A 20,460-nucleotide genomic window follows, 5' to 3' on the forward strand; every position below is an offset into this window, starting at 1 on the left:
CTGAATATGCAAATTATCCCTTTTTGCCCCTGTAAGCCAAGCAAGCATCCAGAACCACTGGTGTATAGCAAGCCTATAGCTTTAAATTTTACACAGCCATATCAAACCCACATGTAGACAGCCTGTTTCGGTCGTCTGACATGAATACGATTCTTATTTTACTGTTCTCATTTAGAAGTATCCAAGGCCTCTTGCACATGAGCAGACCCACAGCCAACCTTTCAGTTATAGGCTGGAAGCACACCCAACAGAGTCCCGTGCGTTTTTTCAGTAGTGCACTCCTGTAAAACGCATGTAATTCTGCTTAGTGTGCTCCCAATTGATTTCCCAAATGGTAATCCATGGCCTATCAGATACACACGTGTTTCATTATTGTTCTGCCTGATCGTTTGTATCCTAAACCTGTGGGTTCCCATCCTTGCTGGATCACATCAATTGATCGTTTGCACCTGTGCGATACATGCACCATCTGTCAATATTTAACACAAAATTTGATTGCTAAAAAGCCAGTGGAACAGACTTTTCTCAGTTTATTTTCCAATTGGATTAAAAAAAGAATCCGCTTTCAATTCTCAGACAGTCTGCTTATGTGTGCTTGGCCTAAAATTTCACAATCACTGCTGCCCTTAGAGATCTAAGGGTGTTTCCATGGTGGTGGGAGGAGGGATGACAGCGCAGCACATAATGGAGCTGCTTCCTGTGATGGGTAAGGAGGGGAACAATGCACTTGCTCGCCACTGTCGTTTTAAAGACTCAGCATACCAGATCTTTAAGGCCCTTTGCACAGTGGACACAGTGCATCGCACTGAGGTACTCTCCCCACCGCAGCTCGTCGCAAGGCCAGATTTATCAAGCTAGTATAAAAAAAACTCGCTATTTTTTATATCAGCTATATTGAAACATGAATTTAATAGTCTTACTGTTGTGTTTACAGTGATTGGAGTTCAGCTATAAATAGTTTGACGTCTTTTCTGCTGACATAGTTTCTTCATCCTCTCTGCACCTTGCTGTATTCTACAGAGCCCTCTTTTAACAAAGACCAGCCTCTTTTCACTCATGTGAATTCGACTCACGCCCGGCTGAACCTCCATGGCTGGAACAGTGGCGGCTGCCCCATTACGTCTGTGATCCTGGAGTACCGGCCACGTAATAGCTGGCAGTGGCAAAGCATCCGTGCAAATGTTACCAGCGATGTCTTCCTGACAGACCTGCGGGAAGCCACATGGTATGAGCTAAAGATGAGGGCCTGTAACAGCGCTGGATGTGGGAACGAGACGTCACAATTCGCCACACTAGACTATGACGGTAGTGAGTATTGCCCATGCCTAGAATGTAGCCATGTACATTTGGGATCCAGCCTTGTATACTGCAGTCTTGCAATATTTTTATGACCACGTTTACTTATACCAGTCAGAACATATCTAGGTCTGCTTTTGTCTTTAATTGCATTCTCAACCCAGACCTTGACTCAGGGGTTTTATTAGACCCTCAAAGTTATATAATGGCATGTATATAAAGGTAACTGGTTGCCAGGAAAAATGTCATTTACTATATATCATCTTTATAAATGTATAATGATCGCCATTTTTATAAGTACTTGGCAGTTTCCTGGTATTGCCTGGCAATAGAAGTGATGGTCGCTGTATTTATAAAGTAGTGATAAGCAAGATTACTGCTTTATAGATCTCAAATAATGTTAGCCACTTTAAGCGGAAAACATTAGGATGTTTTTTTGTTGTATTTTTATTTTGTTTTTTTTTTACAAACATTTTTTTGTCAGTTTTAGCACAGCTATCCACTTTAAAAAGTAACAATTTATAGCCACAGAAAACTATGTGGACGTCTTATTTCTGTACTATAGAAATTTGTCACTGATTACTACTGTAAATTAGCAGACTGCCACTTTATAATTATAGTGATCTTAAAGGGATGATCTGAAATAATGATCAAAGAAGTGGTAATCTGAAAAAGCAGTGTATGAGGCCAATTTATAAAGATGTTGTGTACTGCTAACAAACAAATATTAAGCCTGCTCTATGAAGTGTTCTCTGACTGTAAGGGATTAATAATACAGATATGTAAATTGCACGGTCTCTTCAGTTGAACTTGAGTGACTAGCTTACCGTACTCATCATTGATAACTAATTACAGACCATAAAACACTTGCAGGGCAGAAAAACATTGCTGAGTGTAAAGGAATAGATGCAAAAGGTAAATAGACGAGATCTGTAAACCTTTAAAAGACTCTCATTCAGCTGAGACACTAAAAATATGACATTTTAGCTTTTAAACTCAATAAAAGATTGTGGCATTCTAGTAAAGTCCTTTTGTAGGTGTAGAAATACGGGTAAAACCGTTTATTTTCAGTTCAGATTTTCTTTAATGAAACCTACATAAAAAATGTTTTTTTTTTGTAAAATGCTTTGTTCAGTTAATTGGAATGACTCTCATTCTGCAGGCACTATACCGCCCATTAAGTCAGCACAAGGTGAAAGTGACGATGTTAAGAAGCTGTTCTCTATAGCTAGTCCTGTAATACTGGCCACTGTGGGAGTTGCCCTTTTATTCATTATTCGAAAGAAGCGAAAAGAAAAGAGATTGAAGAGACTTAGAGGTGAGTAGACGGACAAGTTTGTGGTTTTGGACCAGAATACATACTAGGGATAATAACGTGTTATATCGTGCTAATTGCTGTGCAGACAGTGCAGTAACCTAAGGGCCAGACACTTGGTTGGATTTTGTATGTTTGATTACACTTGCCTAAAATCTGTTGGTTTGATTGAGATTTAAAAACTTTTTATCTGTTTGGTCCCTAAAATGAATGGACTGTTCTTAAAGGAATACTGTAGGGGGGTCGGGGGAAAATGAGTTGAACTTACCCGTGGCTTCTAATGGTCCCCTACAGACATCCTGTGCCCGCGCGGCCATTTACCAATGCTCCGGCCCCGCCTCCGGTTCACTTCTGGAATTTCAGACTTTAAAGTCTGAAAACCACTGCGCCTGTGTTGCCATGTCCTCGCTCACGTCACCAGGAGCGTACTGCACAGGCAGAGTACAGTCTGTGCCTGTGCAGTACGCTCCTGGTGACATCAGCGGGAGCGAGGACACGGCAACGCAGGCGCAGTGGTTTTCAGACTTTAAAGTCTGAAATTCCAGAAGTGAACCGGAGGCGGGGCCGGAGCATCGGTGATGGGGGCACAGGATTGTCTGCGGAGGATCATTAGAAGTCCTGGGTAAGTTCAACTCATTAACCCCCCCCCCCCCCCCTACAGTATTTCTTTAACCCTTTAGTAGCCAATTTATTTAGAAGCTTGCAAGTGCCTCCAGGCCAGTTTATTTAACAACATATTTTTTTATTTCTTATTTTTTACATTTGCTTGCTACTAAATACTACTGCTGTAATGTGTATTTATGATTACTTGTCACTAAGGGTCAGTGTGAGACAATAGAGGACTTGTTTTCAGTTTCTGTATTTTCTGTTAGCAGGGAGAGATCAAAGCATTCAAAGACATTTACAGCACAGCGAGTTCTGCCGACCAAGGTCAAAATAGTGCACTTATCTCAAACAAGATAACTCTATTGGAGCTGCTAATGGGTTAATAAACCTCCTTCAGTTTCAGAGAGCTGATTAGTTGAAAATATATCTGATGCATTGAAAAGCCTGGATCAGATGGATGACAGATCAGTGGGTTTAGTATACATTTAGCAGTACAGTACCATGCAATGCACAGGGGTATAGATTAAAGTCATTTACAACTCTGTGAAATCAGATTTATAGTTAACAGCTAGAATTCCACAGCCTCTGACCGAATTCACAATTCCAGAAATGTTATTTGTAACAGGCTATATAAGAATCAGTGAGCTGATGTAACAGAATCCAGGATGTCATTGCTTCTCATTCCTGTCCATATTACATTATATAATGTGCAAAATATTTGCGAGAAATTCCATCATGTTGTGTGAAATGTTTTTCCTGCATGCTCATTATTTTTTAAGAACAGGATTCTGCTGAGATCCCCCATCTGTCGGGCGGATTACCATGACAACATTCACTGTGTGATGCAATAGGCCTGGTTTTTCTCAACCTATCTTTGTTTGATGCAAATCATGTATGCCACCAAAATCTCATGGCCAGAACATAGGGGCCAAGCTGTTTAGGCTGCACTATACAATTGAACATCCAATTCACTAATCCAGAAATATCTTACCACATCCATACTGAGATATGAACATGGTAAATTTGCACTTTCCATCCAGCCCCATGGAGAAACCAAGGGGCTCCAAGTAGGCAGTTGCTCTATGTACACATTCCAGATATGAATCAAGTAAACCAACCTGAGGGCCCTTTTCCAGAGGTGGCTGAACTGTGCGGTCAGTGAGCAGTTACCAGGCAGCAGCAAACAGTGGCAAGAGTTGTGGTGCCCATATATGGTACTATTTTTTCATATTTTTTTTTCGATTAGATACATTTGTTCGATTATCCCGTTAGATCGAAAAAATCACAGTTGTTTTTAAGGTTCCATACACGAACGTTCGATTAGGCTGAAAATGATCGAATATGCCAAAAAATCAAATTGAGAAAAAAGATTGAGATAACAAAAGTTTTCGATCCAATCAATGGTTTATTTGATCGGAAGTGAAGTTTTTTTTCAACCCAAATCTTTTTTTTTTTTTTTTTTTCAGCTTGAGCTGTATTTTACCTCAGATAGTTCACAAAGATGGCAGTTGTAGCTCAAAGCCTCTATTGAGCTGTATTTTTCCTGAGTGGTTCAATTTATTTATTGTGAAGTTAATATTACTTCAGAGCAACTGTGTTTCAGGTGTGTTTTACCTGACAGTGTTAGGTTTTGGTTTTTTTCGTGCTGAGGGAATTTTTACCACAGAGAGATTACAAATTTCTCTATTAACTAACAGGAAGAAGGCCAAAATTGCATTTGCATTGTACTTGTGGACTCTCCTTGATGAGGACAAGCTTACTTTACTTTAGTAAAAAAAAAATAGAATTATAATAAAATGATAATCATACACATACTTCTATATGTAATCTTGTTATGAAGACAATGCAAATAAAGATTACAGTCTTTGAAACAATTCTTACAATTAGGATCTAAAAGATCTTTCATACAATTTAACATACATGATACAATTACAACACACAATCAACATTTTTCCAGCTTGTCCGATCAGATTTTTCTCGTAAAAATGGGATAATCATTCTAATTTCTTGATCGGAAAAAAAAGATTTTCGACTTTCACTCGATTCGATCGTTTATATCGAATAAACGGAATAATCAAATGTTTTTATTGTAGCGTGTATGGGCACCTTTGGACAGTCTTTTCACTCAACTGCTTATGGAAAAGGCTCCTTACTGAGATAAGGCATTGCAGTAAGTCTCCTGTTCTCCACTTTCTGCATAGAAACAGGTTTAACCTAGTAAAATAAATGAACAGGTTTAAAGAGACTCTGAAGTCTCAAAAAAACAATCTTTTTATTTAATAAAAGTGTTTAACATAATAACCCTACCTAAACCGTAAATACCCCCGAACTCCCAGGGTGCAATCCGGGCAGCGTTTCCGCGTGAGGCAGAGCTGTGAGCCGCAGCTCTGCCTCACACGCATCTGTCAGCCCGGATCACAGCCTTTCCCCCGCCGCCTTTCCCCCGCCCTGTCTTCCTTCACTGAGGGGGGCGGGGGAGAGGTGGAGATCCGCCGCTGACAGATGCGTGTGAGGCAGGGCTGCAGCTCATAGCTCTGCCTCACACAGAAGTGCACAGGGCAGCAAAATCCACGACCAAGAAAGTCGTCGATTTTGCAGGGGAGAGGGAGGGGGGAGTTGGGGGGGATTTAGATAGTTTACAGCGTCGGGGATGCGGCGGTTTAGTTAGGGGTATTAAACACTTTTACTAAATAAAAATATGCTTTTTTTTTACACTTCAGTGTCTCTTTAAGGAAGCTTCATTCTGTAGTTGTACCACAACCTTCTCTTTACAGTTTCAGGTCTGTAGCCCACTAGAAACTGGCAGCAAATTATGTAATAACTAATCACTTACTTTCTCTAGTATGAGTGTCAAAACAAGCATCAAAAAGATCTGCAAACCCTTATGGAGCTGGCAGTCGTCTGAAATCCTGGACCCCAATTTATTCATCTTTCCCCTCCAGGAAAGTCTCCCAGTGGAGATCTGTTAACAGAACAGAACACATTTTTCTTTTTTTTTTTTTCTTTTTTTTTTTAAAACCAGTTACACGTAGAATTCACACTTGTATATCACGCCATGTACTAAGTGCACAGGCTTCTGTGTAATAAAATGTAGACTGGTCTTCAGGGGGCATTATATGTTCCCTCTAGGATCTGCTCCACATGCATGGGGTAGTTAGCCTCATAGTGGGGCTGCTCTTGCACAGTGTGGTCAAACGCCATCCATTGCAAAACATTTGCACACTTATTTATTAAACATGTGGACAGTCTATCCTGTCTAGAAGTATTGTATATTTATTTTAAAGTACAATACCTCACACTTCTGGGTTTCTGCGGCTATGTGCCTCGTACTTAGGCGATAGGGAAGGAATTTGTGAACTATCGTGAGCGGATGTTCAGTAACTCAATCCCTATTGGCCAGCTGACCACAGGTTGTAAGACCTGCTGGGCATTATGGGATGGATCTCCAACACTGGAGAACCCATGACACTGCGAATGGTATCCCTGTTAGGCAGTCCTTGCAGCACACGCTAAGGGCTCATAATGTGCAACCCCTCAGCTTAGCAAACGACCCCCATAGAGAGACAGTAAGAAACAGTTGTCATCTTTTTTTTTTTCTTTTTTCTTTTTTTTTTTCTTGAACCAAAGCATACACCCTTTACATCGTGTCATAGAAATGTGAACCCATGCTCCCGAGATAAATTTACAAGGGAACCTTATGACAGAAGCTTTTATGTGGAAAGGATTGTTTTTCACTGTGTTTTGTTGTGTTACAACTACAGCAGTGATATACACACTGACATCTTATTTATCCCTCCTATAGATGCAAAAAGTCTGGCAGAGATGCTAATCAGGTAAGTGAAACACTGATACTATCAGGAGTGGATGTAAACATGTCTGTGATTTATTACTTCAATTTCCCTGTCTCCTCTGCCTACTTTCCTCATTTCATCAATCAACTCACGTTACAAATACATAGCCCACATAACCACTTGCTTATTCCTGTGTGTGCTGCAGCTTGTCTGTGAGATCTGCTAATATGCCATTTCTCATACCAGCAAGAACAACCGCAGCTTTGACACACCTGTGAAGGGACCGCCTGCTGGACCGAGGCTGCATATCGATATTCCCAGAGTGCAGCTTCTTATCGAAGATAAAGAGGGAGTGAAACAACTTGGTAAGAATCTGAGCTGACCCTGAAATGATCACATAGCAGAGGTGTCATTCATGTAGCATGGAAGTCGCATCTGACAGCTACACTGTACACACACAAATTATTAGGCAAAATCAGATGGATACCGTATATACTTGTGTATAAGCCATCCCATGTATAGGCCAACTCCCTAACTTTTGCCCCTGAAAAAAAAAACGAATTTTGTGTGGATTAGCCCCCCCCCCCCCTTCCCCATGTCTTAATATTCAAGACATGTTGAGTATTTGGTATAGCTAGGCCATTTAATGGTATATTGACCACTTATGCAAGACTCCAGTCAGCACGAGGGTGATTTACAGGTCTCTGGTCCCTGCTTTGAAATCTAAAATGTATTTTGTTTAATTCTTGCTCTGTTGGGAATATATTAGAATACTGCTGCTACTACTGGATTGTTTAGTAGTCCGTTCATTTAATGAATAACTCAGATTTTACCTGAACAGCCTCATCGTGGTTTGTATGAGTCAGCGCCTCTGTTGTCATTGCATTCTTAGCTATGGATGCCAAACAAGAGGAACAGACAGGCTGCTCTGGCAAGCAAAGGCCTAAAGTACCCCTGAAATGAGATGGATACTGTAGTTGCCATAATTGTTTCCTTTTAACCAACACCAGCTTCCTGACAGTCTGATCTCTTTGGCTGGAGCAATATCTGAATCACACACCTGACCTGAAACAAGCATGCGGCTTTCCAGTCAGACTTCAGTCAGAAACATTTGATCTGCATGCTTGTTCAGAGTCTATGGCTAAAAATATTAGAGGCAGAGAATCAGCAGGACAGCTGGGCAAAGTGCATTTTTAATAGGAAATAAATCTCAGCCTTCATATCCCCTTCAGTTCAGGTGTCCTTTAAGTGGAATTCCAGCCTCCTAGAAAACTTCCCATGCAATTATGTTCACTTCAAAACATTGAAAAACTAAAGCTCACTGATAAAATATAGCTTCACTGCACATTTAGAATGAGTTCATGCTGCTTTCTACACAAAGTACTTGATGAACACAGAACTACATTTCCCATGATTCTTACTGGTGACTGTTAGCTGCTAATACTCACTTTCTAAGAGGTGTGTCAGACAGCAGTTAAGCATTGGCTCAGTGTTGGCAAATAATGTAGGTGTGGACTCAGAATGAATACCAGTGTCTGGTGTCAGCTTGAAGTTCCTTCAGTTTTTTCTTTTTACACTTTACTTCATTATAAATGGACATCGCACCTGATTGGGTCGTGTCCATTCATTCCAGGCACTGCAACCAATTACCACCTTGTAAATGCCGCTGGAAAGAGCGGCATGTGCTCACACCCACCGTGGCAACACTGGGCCCGAATACACATCCAGTTAATGTTCTGCAGCTACTATCTAGACGACAGTAGCCGTCAAGATATGATTAACTACTTGCCGACCACGTCATGCCGATGGGTGTGGACGCGGCAGCAGTCCCAGGACCACCTAATGCCGATTGGCGTAAAGTCCTGCTGGCCTGTTTTGCAAGAGATTGCGCACGCTAATGCAGGTGCATATCCGCCCCACCTTTAATCTCCCAGAGCCGTTTGCCGCTCGGAGACTGTTAGACGGCAAAACCGCCGTCTTTTATTGCCGCACATCGCTGCGATCTAAGGTATCGCTGTACTGAGGACAGCCATGCGACACGGCTGTCCCCCTGGAAGACATGACAGTGATCGGCTGTCATGGGCTGAAAATAAAACAATTATTTAAAAAAAAAAATTTGGGGAGCGATCAGACCCCACCAACAGAGAGCACTGTTGGTGGGCAGAAAAGGGGGAGGGGGGATCGGGGCAATCACTTGTGTGCTGAGTTGGACGGCCCTGCAGCGAGGCCTTAAAGCTGCAGTGGCCTATTTCTTAAAAAATGGCCTGGTCTTTAGGGGGTTTTAACACTGTGGTCCTCAAGTGGTTAAAGTGAACCTTAAGCCTGTGAAAAAAAATGAGATTAACTCACCTGGGGCTTTCCTCAGCCCCCTGCAGCCGATCGGTGCCCTCGCAGCTCCGGTCCGATGCCTCTGGACCCGCCGGCGACGACTTCCGGTTTCGCTGTCACCGGCCGACAGGCATGGGAACGCGAGTGATTGTTCGCGTTCCCAGCCTGTATATCGCCCCCTATGCTGCTATTGCGGCCAGTAGGTCGTAATAGCAGCATAGGGGGCAATATACAGGCTGGGAACGCGAACAATCACTCGCGTTCCTATGCCTGTCGGCCGGTGACGGCCAAACCGGAAGTGTTCGCCGGTGGGTCCAGAGGCATCGGACCGGAGCTGCGAGGGCACCGATCGGCTGCAGGGGGCTGAGGAAAGCCCCAGGTGAGTTAATCTCATTTTTTTTCACAGGCTTAAGGTTAAAGCGGGATTGTGTGTGTTATGTAGTCTCCATGCAGTCTGCTGCAATCTCACTAATGTTACAAATGGGAAATTTTGGATGTTTTTTACTCAATCACGCAACAATGGCTGAACGGATTTGAATGAAATTTGGCGCACGTAGTACATTATCTGAAATGACATATAGGATACTTTTTGTCCCCACAACCAAAAAGTGGGCAGAGACAAATACAAATTTCACTGGGAAAATGTAAACTGCAGACATTCTTACACTGTAAATGGCAGGGTTCTCAAAATTCACTGAAATTAAAACATGGACAGTACAATACATATTTTATGCAAGAACAACAAGTATTTATCTACTTATATATATATGTGTGTGTGGTTTTTTTCCTGGGATAGTATGGCTGTCCCTTCTGCTTTAAGCTTGAGGCAGTCCCAACTCTAGGAAGTTAATGATTTTCCTTTTTTATTGAAGTTTTGAAAAAGCACCTACCCACTACCCAGCTTCAATGAGAGGAAATTGCATTTTTTTTTCGCAGAGCCCTGCTGTGACAGGTTTAGACAATTAATTTAGCTGTACGAAAGTCTTGAAATAGTGATTTTCCCTGACAAGGGAGACTGTGCGCCAGCGACACAATAACGTAAAAGATAAGTGCCTGTTGATAATAGACATGTACATTAGTGAGATATTATTGAACGTATTATTCTGGCCTTGTTATTGTCATAGGTTTACATCATTTAGTATGAAGTCACTTAATGTGGCAGTCATTTACTTTGTTTCCACCTTTATGCCGCCAGTAAATTTAAATAGTTTTCAATCAATGCTGAGGAAAGCCATGAAAGACTATGAGGCCTTGTGTGTGGCCTGCGTCCTGCGTCCCAGTATGCCACACTCTGAACTCGGGATATCACTGCAGTTTCATTAGAGCTGTAAAAGTATGACAAGAATCAAATAAAACATCCAACGGTCCTATTAAATCCCATTAATGTGTGAATAATTGCCTGTAAGTCGTTAGAGATAGTGAATCATGGCGGTATCTAGAGCATCCTAGAACTGGGGTATTGCTCAGCCAGATGACATTGATCTTATGTCTGGGTGATTAATAATCACTGCCGGCGTGGAAGTGTAGATGGAAATTCAGCTTTGGAAAGGAAAGTTCCCAAGTTCCTCAGCTGGGCTTTCTTAGTAAAATGTGTGGCATTACAGAGTACATAGTCCTGTCCCCCCTCTGAGGAGCTCACAGTCTAAGGGCTGGTACACACCACAAGAGCTTTTTAAACGCTGGAGATTTGAAAAGCTCTTGCTAATGCAATGCTATGGGGGATTTTTACAAAATCACAAATCGCTCCAGTGTGCACACACACACACATAGGATAACATTTAGCAGGAGCTTTTAAAATCACAAAGTACTCAGAAAAGCTCTTCTGGAGTGCACCAGCCCTTATTCCTCCCTACCATGGACTAAGGACCTTTTTGGGGGGTGGGGGAGGGTGGAGATGTTAGCCTTCATTTTGTTTTTGGGATTTGATTTATCACAGTAAGGTTAGAAGGTGGTTCGCTATGCCACTGTGTTGCAGTGAAAAGACACACAAGAATTCCAAATGGGTAAATGACTTGGGCTGCATTCACAGTGGTGCGATGCAGTGGAGCATAACGGCCACTTTGTAACTCAGCTTGCCGCACTGCACTGCCACACCTATGCGATGTTCATAGTGCGGGTGTATTGCGGCACTGTAACGCACTGCATGAAGTACATTACTGCAAACACGTTAACAGTGAAGCATACTTTCCATTGACTATATGCTTCACTGTATGCAATACATTGTGTGGATAACGCGAGGCACCGGTTTCCTGATCTGTTGCTTTGGGTTGCAGCTGTTAAAGGGAACACAATGACCAATGTTACTGTAGCCTTAAACACTTATGAAGAAATGTAATGGTCCTCCAAGCTTGTAGCAACAAGACATCTGGTGAATAATTGGGAACCTCTTTGTTCAGATACCATTGCAGTGCACTGAGCAGCCTTCTGAAAACAAAAACCAGGGTGATACAAATAATGTCTATTCAGGCACTATGCCTTATACAGCTAGCAGCACCCCACCCCTTCTTCCACAAAATAAATCACTCTGGATAATATTGAGTTTACAAATATGCTGATCAGATGGCTGCCTGTTTATAGTGTTGAGTAGTTATAATAATGTGTGCTCCGTATCTGTCATTTGAGCAGGAGACGATAAAGCCACATTACCGGTGACCGATCCTGAATTCAGCCCAACTGTAAACCCTCAGAGCTTCTGTACCGGCGTTTCCTTACATCACCCGGCACTGATACAGAACTCCGGACCTCTCATTGATATGTCTGACATCCGACCAGGAACCAGTAAGTATCTACTGTATTATTACATTTCTGTTGGAGACTTTACTGTTTTTACTGTACAGTAATCTGACATGGTTGTTGTCATGGAGTGCATGTTTGTCACACTGATCTAGTGAGTTGTATGTGTAGTACGGATAGTGAATAGAACATTAGTAGCAAAGAAAAGTGTCTCATATTTTTATTTTCAAGCAGAAATGATGACCCTTTGAACTGTCCTGCAGTAAAACCTTATCTCAAACTGTCTCTCACTGTTTCTTGGCTGTTTTAGTGCTTCAGGAAACAGGACTGTATTCGACTCAAGTTGGGTCGGAGAGCTCAGAGAAGCTCTTGTGCATAGATAACTGAAGTTTTTTTTTCTTTTTTTTACCTCTTCCTGTACTGGAAAACAATATGAGACTCTCGTCTTCAACGTTGGCCGCCTAGGCTGAGCTTTATCTAGCATGTGAATGGGGCTAGTTACTTTTTGCATATAAACACAAGTAAAACTGATATGATTTGGGAGAATCATGCTGTTCTTAGCCTTTTGTCTTTAACATTAGGAGCACATCTAAATGCCAGTCTCTGTCAGATAAAAAGGCATTCCATTCATCTTCTAAATAGGCTAATTTTTGCTCAAATCTTGTCAAATGAAATGGTAATTAATATTAGGCAGACACACTCTTCCGCTTTAATCTTGTCTTTTTATGTGTTATACCTTATCAGAACTAGTGAGGATCTATCATACAGTTTTGGACAAATCTCTATTGATTAATCTGATTGTTCCAAAAAGCCTTGTGTTGATTGCATTTAAATAAGTACATTAATTGGTTCTTTGGGCATCTATCCGGCCAGTATGATTAACAGCAACCGTTGAAATGTATGAAACTATTCATTTTAGTGGGTATGAAAAAATATCCCAGGTGAAAATAAGCTCTATTGTGTATGGCGGATTTACTGGCGTACCGTATGGACGCACTGTACGGGGTTAACAGAATAGTTTTGCCCTGCCTGCCAATATGCAGTATCGGCATCCTATAGAAAAAGTGGCAAACCCTGACTGTATTACAGCACTTATGTGTCCAACACAATAGATATGGAGCAGTTTTCCAAATATCTTTATGTTTAAAATTTAAAGATGTTGTACATAGTTTGCTTATACTAAAGTAACATGATAGCTTATCTAATGTAGCCATGAGATGCCTGGGGACTTTGGTTACAGTGTTGAGGGCCTTGAAGAGGTACTTTACTCAATGTAACTTAACCTCCTTAGCGGTAATCCCGAGTCAGGCTCGGGGCGGAAATCCGCAGCTCAGAGCGGTAATCCTGTGCCTGATGGAGGGGTATGCAGGAGCTGCTGCAGATCTGTCTGTGGTATGTTTTTTTTTTTTTGTTTCTTGTTTTTAGGGTCTAAAAGCTTGTGAAAAAAATTGCACTGCTTTTAGACACTTTACTGGAAATCATTATAATGCCAGGGAGGTTAATAAAATTGCTTAATTTTTTTTATCACTTTATAATGTATTTAGTCAGTGTTTGTGCATTGTAAAATATTTCCGATCCCTGATTTACATTATGAAATGTATCACAGATGGCAACATTTTTACATTACTGTAGAATGCTTGTTTACTGTGTGTTCCAAAGTGAGCAGAAACACCTGGTCTCCCAGAGTGCTCTGGGGCACAAAGCTGCATTGTTAAATAGCCTAGGCTAAATCTCACTGGTAGGGTGGAGTTACATACCAATATACAGCAATATATAGATCTAGGAAGTCTTTCTGATGCTGATAATTAACACAAAATTAATGCTGTACATTCTGCTATATGTGCCTCTTTGAATTTGCCATATGTTTGCTTTTATTGTTAGCAGTTTTATATTATTTGAATGTTGTTACCTCCACATAAAGTTTTATATAGTTTGCGCGTCACTGTACTTTCATTCTTTACAGGCTAGAGCTTTATTCCAAAGATTCTTATTTTCCCCTTTATATCTTGCTATTTTGTTCTTTTATATTGTTTTCTACCTCTATTCCTCATATTGAAAATATCCATGATGTTGTAACGGCAAATAAAATCTCTCTTCTCTTCAGACCCAGTTTCTCGAAAAAGCGTGAAGTCTGCTCACAGCACCCGAAACCGATATTCAAGCCAGTGGACTCTCACCAAGTGCCAGAGTTCCACGCCAGCCCGGACCTTGACTTCTGATTGGAGGACTGTGGGATCTCAGCATGGCATTACTGTGACTGAGAGTGACAGTTACAGTGCTAGCCTTTCTCAGGACACAGGTTTGTGGCTGTCATTGTGCATATCTTATAGCTGACATGTGGTTCTCTACTACTGGACTAAAGCTACTTAGGAACATGAAATATTTAAACAGGTCCGTCTTCAATAGAGATGTTCAGTGAGATGCAAATCTTTTCAAATTCAGCATTAGCATTATGCAAATTCAGATTCAGCATTATGCAAATTTTGTATGCAAATTCATGCAACTGAAAATGAACCAATCAAATTCTGCTGAGGTACAATTCGCCCATCCATTTTCAAGCTGCAAATATTTGCATAATCCTGCATCAACTTGAAATTATTTGCATCTCATTGACCATCTCTAGACTTCGACTTGGTTCCCCACCAAAAAAAAAACTGTTTCCTAGATTAAGAACTTTCAATTAAGTCAGCAGAGATGGTCATTGCTGAAAACCCTTTGTGGAAATGGCTTGGCTAATGAGGGGATACAGCCACTTGTTGTTTTCATAAGTTTTGTCCTCTTCCCAAAGGACGAGTACTTTAGTCTTTCATTTGCAAACAATAAGCACTGCTCTGAATAGGCAGACCTTTCAGAAAACAAACTGGTATCACTGGGCTGGGTGAATGCATATGCTATAGCCTAGCTGCTGTGCATATTAATGATTATCACAAATAGGATGGCAGCACGAATATAGATTTACATACAGGCAGTAGAGATCACCTATGGGAAAGAAGTAGTAGTGGAAATTGGCGTTATAAGAATGTGGACCATATTAGGCTAACTGTTGCCACCATTAGCAGTAAAATCTAGCTCTAGCCCATATTGACGGGACTGTATGTGCTCCTTTTAAGGAAGTTGATTTCTATTTTAATCAGGCACCTCTTGTGTTTAATTATAGGTTTGCTTTAAAAAGAGATTTTAGGTGATATGTGGCTCATTTGTGAAATACGGTAGATAAACTGCTATCCTAATCTGATTTAAATTTTTACTATTTGTGATATTAACACAATTTGTTTCCATTTGAGGTTCTTGAGGGTCTACTCTAACACAACCTGCAGTTGCTTGCGTAGCAGACACTGCTTCACACAGATGGGTGTTAGCAGTACTACCAGCCGCTCCTGTGTATTTGCCGGGCACTTGCAGCCAGTGGCAAGCTTCCAGTAGCATGGGTGGTTTTCCCATGCATGTACATCGTATTTGTATGTATGCAGTATTTATGGACAATCTTTTAATGTGTATTTGTCTACCCTGCAGACAAAGGCCGGAACAGCATGGTCTCTACAGAAAGTGCTTCTTCCACGTATGAAGAGTTAGCACGTGCCTACGAGCATGCCAAGCTTGAAGAACAGCTACAGCATGCCAAGTTTGAAATTACAGAATGCTTCATCTCTGACAGTTCTTCTGATCAGATGACAACAGGAACCAATGAAAATGGAGACAGCATGACCTCCATGAGCACACCCTCTGAGCCAGGCATCTGCCGGTTCACTGCATCACCTCCCAAACCACAAGACAGTGATCCAACCAAGAATGTAGCTGTGCCTATTCCTCACCGAGCTAAAAGTAGGTTTTTCCGGGCTTCCATATTTGACATATGTCATAGGAATATACTATATGTGTAACATACCAATAGTACTCCAGTCTTCAAGGCACTCAAAAACTGCAAATGTTTACCTCTGCTCAAAGAGGAACTTCAGCCTAAACAAACATAATGTCATTAAGTTACATTAGTTATGTTAATTAAAATAGATAGGTAATATACGGTAATCTCTTACCCACCCTGTTTTAAAAGAACAGGCAAATGTTTGTGATTTCATGAGGGCAGCCATCTTTTTGTTTGAAAGGAGGGGACAGGGAGCATGAGACACAGTTCCAACAGTTCCCCTCCCAGTTGCTAGGCAACAAGAACATCATCAGAAATCCCGTCATGCTTTGCACAGCATCAGGGGAAAAATGCCCGGGCAGTTTTCTTTGATGGGGCCGAGCTTAGCTTTTGTGCAGCTAAAAATGAGGCTTTGGTAAGAAAAACAAAGTAATGATGCTGTGAAACTAAAGAAACACCTTTTCAGTGCTGCTGAGTAGATTTGTAGTCTGGAGGTTCACTTTAAATAAATACCTAGGCCGATAATTAACCTTATTTCCTTAAACTGGTAGTGAGGAAACCATTCATCATGACTGGACCCTAACGACCAGAGTGGAGCACCACTGCAAAATTGGGTTAATGTACTAAGGTTGTACGGATATTTCTAGAATAGTTGCCCCCATTATAATCTGGACACCAATCTGTGTATTGCTTGTAACATGGGCATTGCACCCAATATGCAAATGAACTTCTGTGTTCCTGACTAAACTGGAGCAATCTCCCTGAAAGATAACTGGAACACACAACAGATATTGAAGAGGAGCTTAACTGAATATAACGTGTAGTAAGCAGGAACATTAGTTGATCTCCCAGAGTTCTCTGGGGAAGAAGACTATCAAGGACTAGGGTAAACAGTCCTGGAAAGGGAGGGGTTATGATGCTGATACCAGGATAATTAACGTAAAAACGGGTCTCCTGCATTCTTTATGTTCTGCCATGAGTCATTAAGAGTCCTCCCCAAAGTACACCTGAAGCATAAAAAAAGACACCTCAGTACTGCAAAGCCTGTGGATGGTTCAGAGGCTTGCAGGATCCTCTTACAGCCAACGTAAGCCTCCCTCTGATCTTACTTGACTTGCGCCAATCAACTTCTTGTGACATACTCCTGGCCGTGAACAAGCGCATCATCACGGCTGGGCATGTGCAAGTAAGGTCTGCTTATATTCCGCTTACAGTAACATTATTTGTTTTAGGTGATGTGCTTGGAGAATGATTTACCCCAGTACCATATGGTAGAAAGGGCACATTGAGTTAAGCTTTATCCTTTAAGGCAGCATTCAGGCTCTGCATTCTTCTCCATCCCTTCCGGGTTCAGAGTTGCATTATGTTAGTTAGTCGGGGTAATTTTACTGAATTCTGTGGCTACTGAACTACTAAAGAGTAATGTTGTGCAGTGTCCCTCTGAACCTGGAAATTCAAGGCTTAAAAGAAAAATCCCAGCAAACTGCATTATGGTATTGCTCTACATAAATCTATGCTCTCTCCTCAATGCTTATTTGTGAAACGCGGTTGAGTAAAAGCTTTCGGTTGAGTAAAAGTTTTTAATTTTGCATGAAAATCTAGTATTGAATGCGTCCGCCTGCTCTTATACTTCTTCTCATTTGTTTGCAGGTGAATATTGCAATCTTCCAATGTACATGAAGTCTGATCCTCACTTTCGTAAGCCTGACCCTCATGACCCCTGCCCCGTGGTGCCTCCTCGAGAGGCTTCTATGCGCAATCTCAGTCGTGGTTATCACTCACGCCATCTAACACTGGAGCCTGGTGCCAAGCCTCCGCCTGGCCTCTCCCACCCAACCCCATCTGGTGGGAATTTACCTCAAAGGACTCTTCACATGGCTGGTTCAGCTTCTGCACCATCAGCCCCTACAGCAACAGCACCGTCTGCCCCTGCTGATCCTGCTGTTTCTGCCGGACCTTTAGAAAATCGCCTGCCCACCCAACATAGCAAGATGGGGGGCTCGCGGGACTCATTGCTGGAAATGAGCAGCTCTGGAGGTGGACGAGCACAGAAACAAGGAGCTGGCGCCTACTCTAAATCCTACACACTAGTCTGACACCCGACCCTCCCAACACTTCTGTCCCTTCATGCTCACAGACTGCAGAGACCCTTCCCCCTGCGCAGTGTCTTGGCTGTATTTCTATATTTTGAAAACCATTTAAGAAAAAAAACACAAAGGACGAATGGAAAATTTAAACAAAAACTTGATGATAAAGATACATTTTTTTTTGTATGAAAAAATAGCTATTTTCTTCTTCTGGATAAAAACAAATGAGAAAAGAAATCTGTATTTTATCTGTGGCACATGAGCGCGAAGAGGACCGAGAGAGTCAGAGGCTGAGTGTGGTAAATGTTACGTGATGCTGAGGAGAGTGTGGGGGCGGGATTTCAAGGAACGTATATGGTGTAATATGGTACAGGGGCGTAACTAGAAATCACTGGGCCCCCCTGCAAAATTTTTGGATGAGGCCCCCTCCGCCCTGAATAAGGACAGTCTTTGTCTGCAAAACCTTGTATGATTCCTTATCAGTGGTTGAGCAGATGCAGTCATTAGAACAAATGTGTAGAGAGCAGAAAGTTTTTTTTCTCTCCGTGCCCTAAGTTGTCAGTCTCTCCTCACAGGGCCCCCCTGCGGCTGCATCCCTTGCAGGGTCTATTGTTACGTCCCGGATATGGTAAAATGATGCTCAGGAGGTTTGTCCACTAACCTCACAGTAAACCCACCACCAAAGTTCTAAACTTGCATTTAAAGGTTTTGTGTGAAAAATGGGCCTTTGCAATAACCTGACAACTCAGCCCAATCTTACAGCTGAATTCCAGAATTTTAAACAATGTTACTGTGCCGGCACTACAGCTTATTGCTGTGCTTACCTTAAAGTGAACCAGAGACGAAGCACCCTTATGTATTTTACCATAGAAATCAGTGGGAACATTAGAGAAAACATTTACCATGCTCTCTGTTCCATCCTCACTGCTAAAAGTGTCTGTTATCTAGCTGAGATAAGAATCCCGGACTGAGCATTGAGTCTGGCTTTGCTATAATGACTCAGCTATAATGATTCCTGAGCAAAGCCAGCAGGGGGCAGGCTTGGACTTGAAGACAGCAAAGAACACAGTCTCAGCTATAATTATTCTGTAGCAAAGCCAGACCGACTGCTTAGTCGGGATTCTTATCTTAGAGATGATAACAGGCAAATTAAACAGAGAACAATGTAACAAAGAGCAGATTAGGTGTTTACTGTCATGTTCCCACTGATTTATAAGGTAAAATACAAGAGGATGCTTCATCTCTGGTTCTCTTTAAAGGACAATGAAGTGAGAAGAGTATGGAGGCTGCCATATTAATTTCCTTTTAAGCAATAGAGGTTTCCTGGCTGCCCTGCTAATCCTCTGCCTCTAATTTAGCTATAGACCCTGAACAAGCATGCAGCAGATCAGGCATTTCTGACATTATCATCAGATCTGACAAGATTAGCTGCATGTTTGTTTCTGGTGTGATTCAGAAACTACTACAGCTAAATAGATCAGCAAAGCTGCCAGGCAACTGGTATTTTTTAAAAGGAAATCAATATGGCAGCCTCCATATTCTTGAGTTGTCCTTTAAAGCTCCTCTTTAATGCTGCTCGAATGAGTTCAGGTGCTTTCGAAGCAACCCAGATGGATGACAAACTATGCAAGAAGGTAAAAAGTACTGCACTGCTGGACTGGTTTAATGCCTGGTACACACCATGCAATTTATCGTCAGATCGATAGGTTTAATCGATAATTTTTCGACAGGTCCAATCTGAATATTAATCGGTTTTCTGACCGATATTCCGATCACTTCTGTAAAAAATTGATCAGAAAATGATCAGACATCAGATCTAACGGAAATTATCAATTTGACCAGTCGATCTTAAAGAGAATCTGTACTCTAATATTCTTACACTAAAAAGCATACCATTCTATTCCTTATTTTCTCCTGTGCCCCTCTGTGCTGTTTCTGCCACTCTCTGCTGCAATCCTGTCTTGTAATTAACAGTTTTAGGCAGTGTTTACAAACAAACTAACCAGCTTTGTAATAGGCTCACATAAACAGAGTGTGTGAGTCATACAGAGTGTGCAGGGGGCCTGCAGAGGGTGTGTTTCGCTTCTATCCAATCACAAGCAGCCCTGCACATTCCACACATTCAAGCCTTAGCCCGACAGACACGACAGAGGAAAGGAGATAAGATTTATTACAGAGACAGTGCAATTAGGAAAGTCTGCAGTAAGCCAGAGCACATTAGAACAGGCATAGGAACTTATAGGATAGAAGAACTAAGGCTGAAAAATGTGTTACAGAGTCTCTTTAAAGCGGATCCAAGATGAAAAACTAACTATAACAAGTAACTTGTCTATATATCTTATCTAAAGTTTAGATAGTTTACACAGCAAATCTAGCTGCAAACAGCTTGGATAGAATATGATTCTTTCTTCCTGTGATACCATGACAGCAGCCATGTTGTTT

At 41.6% G+C, this 20,460-nt stretch overlaps 1 protein-coding gene across 5 annotated transcripts in view; it reads left to right on the forward strand.

The window, feature by feature from the left end:
- Positions 1-18,255, forward strand: part of DSCAML1 (DS cell adhesion molecule like 1) — a 406,342-nt gene extending 388,087 nt beyond the window's left edge. For 4 of the 5 annotated variants that reach the window (XM_068240886.1, XM_068240890.1, XM_068240889.1 and 1 more), the window contains 8 exons: positions 1,021-1,308; positions 2,459-2,614; positions 7,020-7,050; positions 7,255-7,373; positions 11,959-12,114; positions 14,174-14,368; positions 15,583-15,891; positions 17,582-18,255. In XM_068240886.1, the coding sequence (XP_068096987.1) occupies positions 1,021-1,308; positions 2,459-2,614; positions 7,020-7,050; positions 7,255-7,373; positions 11,959-12,114; positions 14,174-14,368; positions 15,583-15,891; positions 17,582-18,027 (1,700 nt within the window). In that variant the 3' untranslated portion in view covers positions 18,028-18,255. The remainder of the gene's footprint in view (positions 1-1,020; positions 1,309-2,458; positions 2,615-7,019; positions 7,051-7,254; positions 7,374-11,958; positions 12,115-14,173; positions 14,369-15,582; positions 15,892-17,581) is intronic. The other variant, XM_068240887.1, reaches the window with a different exon arrangement.
- The last annotated feature ends 2,205 nt before the right edge of the window (positions 18,256-20,460 follow it).

Source organism: Hyperolius riggenbachi, chromosome 6, assembly GCF_040937935.1.
Source record: "Hyperolius riggenbachi isolate aHypRig1 chromosome 6, aHypRig1.pri, whole genome shotgun sequence".
NCBI classification, from domain to species: Eukaryota; Metazoa; Chordata; class Amphibia; order Anura; family Hyperoliidae; genus Hyperolius; species Hyperolius riggenbachi.